This window comes from Mandrillus leucophaeus, unplaced genomic scaffold (genome assembly GCF_000951045.1).
Source record: "Mandrillus leucophaeus isolate KB7577 unplaced genomic scaffold, Mleu.le_1.0 Scaffold900, whole genome shotgun sequence".
In the NCBI taxonomy this organism is placed as follows: Eukaryota; Metazoa; Chordata; class Mammalia; order Primates; family Cercopithecidae; genus Mandrillus; species Mandrillus leucophaeus.
Window position 1 is genome coordinate 243,113 of NW_012109809.1, and position 6,961 is coordinate 250,073.

At 36.5% G+C, this 6,961-nt stretch overlaps 1 protein-coding gene across 1 annotated transcript in view; it reads left to right on the forward strand.

Annotated features, from left to right (window-relative positions):
- The window catches only part of SLC9C1 (solute carrier family 9, subfamily C (Na+-transporting carboxylic acid decarboxylase), member 1), a 133,333-nt gene that overhangs the window by 42,505 nt on the left and 83,867 nt on the right, over nt 1-6,961 (forward strand). Inside the window, 2 exon segments of the mRNA XM_011969736.1 lie at nt 3,929-4,124; nt 6,534-6,659. Of these exon segments, the coding sequence (XP_011825126.1) occupies nt 3,929-4,124; nt 6,534-6,659 (322 nt within the window).

The following is a 6,961-nucleotide window of genomic DNA, read 5'->3' on the forward strand; positions in this document are numbered from 1 at the left end:
AAATTATATAACTATGAGTCAGTGGTGCCTAATTTTTTTCAAATTTTATTTTACATATGCAGGTTTGTTACATGGGTATGGGTATATTGTGTGATGCTGAGGTTTGAGATACACATCTCATCACCAAGGCAGTGACCACAGTACCCAAAAGGTAGCTTTTCAACTCACATCCCATTTCTCTTTCCCCACTCTAGTACTCCCTGGTGTCCACTGTTCTCATCTCTATGTTCATGTGTACTCAATGTTTAGTTCCCACAAAAGGTATTGGATTTTCTGCTCCTGCATTAATTCACTTAGGATAGTGGCCTCTGGCTTTATTCATGTTGCAGCAAAGGGCATTATCTTGTTCTTTTTTATGGCTATGTAGTATTCAGTGGTGTATCTGTACCACATTTTCTTTATCCATTCCACCAATGATGGACACCTAGGTTGATTCCATGTCTTTGCCGTTGTGAACAGTGCTGTGATGAACATGCAAGTGAATGGGTCTTTTTTGTAGAATGATTTATTTTCCTTTGGCTATCTTGGGGTGGCTAGCTTGAATGGTAGTTCTGTTTATAGCTATTTGAGAAATCTCCAAACTGCTTTCCACAATGACTGAACTAATTTATATTCTCCTTTCTCACCAGGATTATATAAGTGTTCCCTTTTCTCCACAGCTTTGCCAGCATCTGTTATTTTTTTGACTTTTTGATAATAACATTCTGACTGGTGTGAGATGGTATCTTATTGTGATTTTGATTTGCGTTTCTTTGATGATTAGTGATGATGAGCATTTTTTTCAGGTGTTTGTTGGCCACTTGTATGCCTTCTTTTGAGAAGTGTCTATTCATCTTCTTTGCCCATTAAGATTTTTTTTAGTTTTAATTTTTGTGGATACATAGTAGTTGTATATATTTATGGGGTACATGAGATATTTTGATACAAGTATAAAATGTGTAATAATCAATTAAGGTAAATGGAGTATCCATCACCTCAAGTGCTTATCCTTTGTGTTACAAACAATTCAGTTATACTTTTTTGTTATTTTTAAATGCACAATTAATTATTCTTGACTATAGTCACCCTATCGTGCTATCAAATGACAGATGTTTTTCATTTTTTCTATTTTTTGAACACATTAATCATCCAAATTTCCCCTTAGCTCCCCACTACTCTTCACAGGCTCTGGTTAACCATCATTCTACTCTCTATCTCTGTAAGTTCAATTGTTTTAATTTTTAGCTCCCACAAATAAGTGAGAACATGCAAAGTTTTTCTTTCTGTGCTTGGCTTATTTCACTTAACATGACCTCCAGTTCCACTGATGCTGTTGCAAATGACAGGATCTCATTTTTTTAAATAGTTTAATGGTATACCATTATGTATATGTATAATATTTTCTTTATCCATTCATCTGTTGATGGGCACTGAACCTTTGCCAATTTTTAAATGGGGTTATTGGTTTTTGCCTGTTGCTTTAAGTTCCTTGTAGATTCTGGATATAAGATCTTTGTTAGATGTATAGGTTGCTAATATATTCTCCCATTTTGTAGGTTGTCTGTATACTCTATTAATAGTTTCTTTTGCTTTGCAGAAACTCTCTAGTTTAATTAGGTCTCACTTGTCAATTTTTGTTTTGTTACAATTGTTTTGGGGACTTAGCCAAAAATTATTTCTCAAGACTGATGTGGAAAAAGTTATTTCCTAGGTTTTCTTCTAGGGCTTTGAGGTCTTACATTTAAATATTTAATCCATCTTGAGCTAATTTTTGTATATAGTGAAAGGTAGGGGTCCAGTTTCATTGTTCTGCACACAGCTAGCCAGTTATTGCAGCACCATTTATTGAATAGGGAATCCATCCCCCATTGTCTGTTTTGTCATCTTTGTCAAACATCAGATGGTTGTAAGCATGCAGCTTTACTTTTGGGTTCTCTGTTCTGTCCCATTGAGCTATGTATTTGTTTTGTACCAACACCATGCTGTTTTGGTTACTGTAGACTAGTAGTATAGTTTGAAGTCAGGTAGTGTGACGCTTCTGGCTTTGTTCTGTTTCCTTAGGATTGTATTGGCTATTTGGGCTCCCTTTTGGTTCCAAATAAATTTTAGAAGTGTTTTTCTCTAATCCTGTGAAAAATGACATTAGTAGTTCAATAGAAAGTGTGTTGAATCTGTACATTGCTTTGGATAATGTGGCCATTTTAATGATATTGATTCTTTCAATCCATGAGCATGGAATGTTTTTCCATTTATTTGTGTCATCTCTGATTACTTTTGCAGTGTTTTATAGATCTCCTTGTAGAGATCTTACACCTCCTTGGTTAGCCGTATTCTTAGATATTTCTCTTTGTTGTGGCGATTTTCTTCTTTTTTTTTTTTTTTGACAAAGTCTCGCTCTGTCGCTCAGCCTGGAGTGCAGTGGCGTGATCTCGGCTCACTGCAAGCTCCGCCTCCCGGGTTTACGCCATTCTCCTGCCTCAGCCTCCGGAGAAGCTGGGACTACAGGCCCCCGCCACCGCGCCCGGCTAATTTTTTGTATTTTTAGTAGAGACGGGGTTTCACCGTGTTAGCCAGGATGGTCTCCATCTCCTGACCTAGTGATCCGCCCGCCTCGGCCTCCCAAAGTGCTGAGATTACAGGCCTGAGCCACCGCGCCCTGCCGATTTTCTTCTTTTTTATTTTTAAAATGTTTGTGGGTACATACTAGGTGTATATGTTTGTGGGGTACCTGAGATGTTTTGGTACAGGCATGCAATGTGAAATAAGCACTTCACAGGGAATAGGATATCCATCCCCTCAGGCATTTATCCTTTGAATTACAAACAATTCAATTGCTCTTTAAATTATTCTTAAAATTTAAAATGTAACTCTTTAAATTATTCTTAAAATGTAAAAGTATTATTGATTATAGTCACCTTATTGTGTTGTCAAATAGTAAGTCTTATTTATTCTTTCTATATTTTTGTGCCCATTAACCATCCCCACCTGCCCCCATTCCCCACCACCTTTCCCAGCCTCTGTTAACCATCATTCTACCCTCCATGTCCATGAGTTAAGTTGTTTTTATTTTTTGATCCCACAAATAAGTGAGAATATGTGATGTTTGTCTTTCTGTGTGTGGCTTACTTCACTTAACATAATGATCTTCAGAAAACACAACAGGTGCTAAATTTCTTAGGAAGCTAGAAACTGGATGTATTCTAGAACAAAAAGATAGTTTGAGAGATTGGAGTCTTAAAAGATAATGCAGATAATTTATCATATGTGCTTAACTGACTCATGCAATTATGGAAGCTAAGTCCCAAAGTATGCATTCCAAAGGCCTGAGAACCAAAAGAACCAATGGTACAAGTTCCAGCTAAAGTCTGAAGGTAGGAGAAGACTGAAGTGCCTTCTCAAAGCCCATCAGGCAGAGACAACAAATTCTCTCTTGTTCAGACTTCTGTTTTATTGAGGCCTCCAACAGATTGGATGAGCCACACCCACACTGGGAAAGGCAATGTACTTTACTCAGTCTACCAATTTAACTGTCACCCTCATCCAAAAACACTCTCACAGACACACCCAGAATGTTTAGCTGAATATATGGGTACCCTGTGGCCCAGTCAAGTTGACACATGAAACTAACCATTATACCTCTGTTTCTTTGTTTCCTCATATATCAAACTGAGAAAAAGGACTCACCTCAAAAGGTGGCCAGATAACCAAAAACTTAATGCATGCAAAGTGCTGAAATATGCTTTTGCAGAATATAGTAAGCACTCAATAAACATTAGCCGTTACTATTACATGCCTCACCTTTTTGCGAGAAGAAATATGAAAGCAGAAAATTTTTAACTCTTTAGTATTCCCATTATTAAACAATTTATGTTGAAATTTTACTTAAAGATTAGTGACAATAAGTTAAAAGGAAGCTTTCTAACCCATATCAAAATGGTGGTGTTTCTACTATGTATCAAATGTGTGTTTGTATCAAAGGTCTTCGTGATGCCACATCAACAAAATATAAATCAGTTTGTTGCACATTTCAACACTTTCAAGAGCTAACCAAGTCTGTAGCCTCTGTCCTTAAATTTGACAAAGATCTTGCTAATGCTGATTGGAACATGATTGAGAAAGCAATTATACTTGAAAACCCATACATGGTAAGCAAGTAATATCTTTTTTATTGTTTTAATGCAGATTTGATTACACTGAAGTATAAATCAGATCATAAATATTAATTCACAATTTTTAACGTTTGTAATTGACAGAGAAGTCGTGTTGATAACTCTATTTAACCAAGTAGTAAGGGGGGGGGGGTGTTAAGGAATTTCATGGTAACTGTGGGGCAAAGTAGAAGTCATAACCCCTTTGAATACATATGTTTAAAATACCTGTTTTATGTTTATGTTTGAAATACATATGTTTAAATTCAAAAGAGGAAGCTGTGTATTGGAGATCCTTTTAAAAGACATCATAGGTCAGTCAGCACAGTGGCTCATGCCTGTAATCTTAGCACTTTGGGAGGCCAAGGCAGGTGGATTGCTTGAGCCAAGGAGTTTGAGACCAGCCTGGCAACATGCCAAAACCATGCCGCTATAAAATATACAAAAATTAATTGGGTGGTGGTGTGCACCTGTAGTCCCCACTACCCGGGAGACTGAGGTGGGAGGATCACTCAAGCCTGGGAGGTTGAGGCTATGGTGAACCATGATTGTGCCACTGCACTCCAGCCTGGCCAGCAGAGAGAAACCCTTTCTTAAAAAGAAAAATTATATATATGTGTGTGTGTGTATGGAAGTGAACCTTAGAAAATGGCTAGTTTTTGACCAAATTGGGAGGGGTCAGGGGCCTTTGTTTATTTATTTAGGCTATTGTATATCTAAGCATGTGCTAGACTTTAATTTATGGTTAACAATATTTTTAATATAAAATAGAATTCAAAGCCAATACCATAAGTTTAGCTGTGAGAGATGTCACCTTCTGCTTCTGAGATATGCTTTAAGATATCTGTAGTCAGACTTATTCTTTTAAGAACACTCAGCACACTAATCTGTCACGGTTTCCCTCAAGGGAAATAGTAAAAGTTGTCCTGGAGTCCTCAGAGCTGCTGCACTTTTCCATGTCCTACATCATGTCCAATTTTCAATGGTTTTTACAATGTTTTTGTTTTTGTTTTTTTGCATCACACAGTATGAGGGGCCGAGTTCTAGGAGTGCTTAAGTGAGATAATTAGTCTCTATGAAGTAGAATTCTGAAAAAATCCATTTCCTATCCACTGAAACAGTGCTTAAAGCTCCAGATAGGAATTTAGAACCAACCATTGTACCTGCAGGAATACTGCCAGGATTTCTGGATGGAACAAGTACCATGTCATACCCAAGGATTTCTCTAGTAGCTTCCAATACCTGATTGTGAACTTTTGCTGACTCGTCTGCATCAGAATTATCTAGAAAGCTTATTCAAAATAACGATAGCGTTTTCACCTGCTCTCTGAAGATTTTTATGCAGGTGGTCTGAGCAGGGGCCCAGGAATATTTTAAATCCACTACTCAGCTAATTCTAAAGTAGAAGCCAGTGTTGGGGCCACCACTCTGGTACTTGATCTGTTTCAGAAGGCAGAGGATCAAATGACTACATTCTCCTTTCTGTGATGCAAACATGAGGGATATTATAGTATTAAAGATAGAACACTGACCTTGGAATCAGAAAATCTGACTTTATAGCCTAGCTTTCTCACTTAATAGCTTTGTAATTTCGAGCATATCATCAATTTTCTCTAAGCTTCAGTTTCTCATCTGTAAATTATTCATACTCCCATTTCCTTTATGTGTGTTCACTTTCTATTTTACATTAAGTGATCATTTTAAAGCAGTGGTTGTCAAGTTTTAGCTGCAGCAAAATTTTCACATGGGGTTTTAGAAACACAGATTGCTGCCCACTCCTCCAATTAGGATTCAGTAGGTCTAAGGTGGGATCTGAGAATGCACGTTTCTAGCAATTCCCAGGTGATTCTGATGCTGCTGGGGAACCACATTTTGAAAACTGCTAGTGTAAAGCATGATCATATATGTGATAGCTTTTTAAACTGTTAATAATGCCATGTAAAAGTAAAGATATAACTCCCCCCCACAAAACTGACAATTATTTTACCTTCTATAACTGAGCAAATGATTAGACATCTAAGCAAATGATGAGGATCTGAACATTTTTCTGTATTTATTTCTGTAAGAAATATATGTCTAATTTCTATAAGAAATTCACTCACATTGCATTCTAGCTGGGAAAAGATAATATCTCATGATGGTTTTGATTTTCATTTCGCTATTGACTAGTGATGTTAAATTTTTTAATGTACTTGTTGACCATTGTGTGTCTTTCAGAAATGTCTGTTCAGATCCTTTGCTCATTTTCAAATCATACTATTTGTTTGTTTGTTTGTTTGTTTTTGCTGTTGAGTAGATTTGCTACCATTTTTCAAAGCAAACTGGTACAAAAACTGCTTGTGGATTATGCTAAACAATGTGTTAATATTCATGTGGTTTTTGTTCTTTTATTTATGTTTTATTTAGTTGAACCAAGAAGAAACAACAGAACAGCAGAAGGTGAAATGTCCACACTGTAACAAGGAAATAGATGAGATCCTTAACATTGAAGCAATGGAGCTGGCCAACAGGCGTCTCTTGTCGGCACAAATGGTACTGTGTTATTCTCTTTTGAAATTATTTTTGGCTAAAAATTATACTGGAAAATTCCTCCTTTATAAAGACATCTTGATCATGCTCACTTAATAGATTGTTTACAAAAGCAAAGGGAAGTTTGACATTGTCTTAGGAGTCTGCTTGATCGCAAAAAAATAAAATGAAAGAAAGAGAGAGAGAGAAAGAAAGAAAGAGAGAGAGAGAAAGAAAGAAAAAGAAAGAAAGAGAAAGAAAGAAAGAAAGAAAGAAAGAAAGAAAGAAAGAAAGAAAGAAAGAAAGAAAGAAAGAAAGAAAGAAAG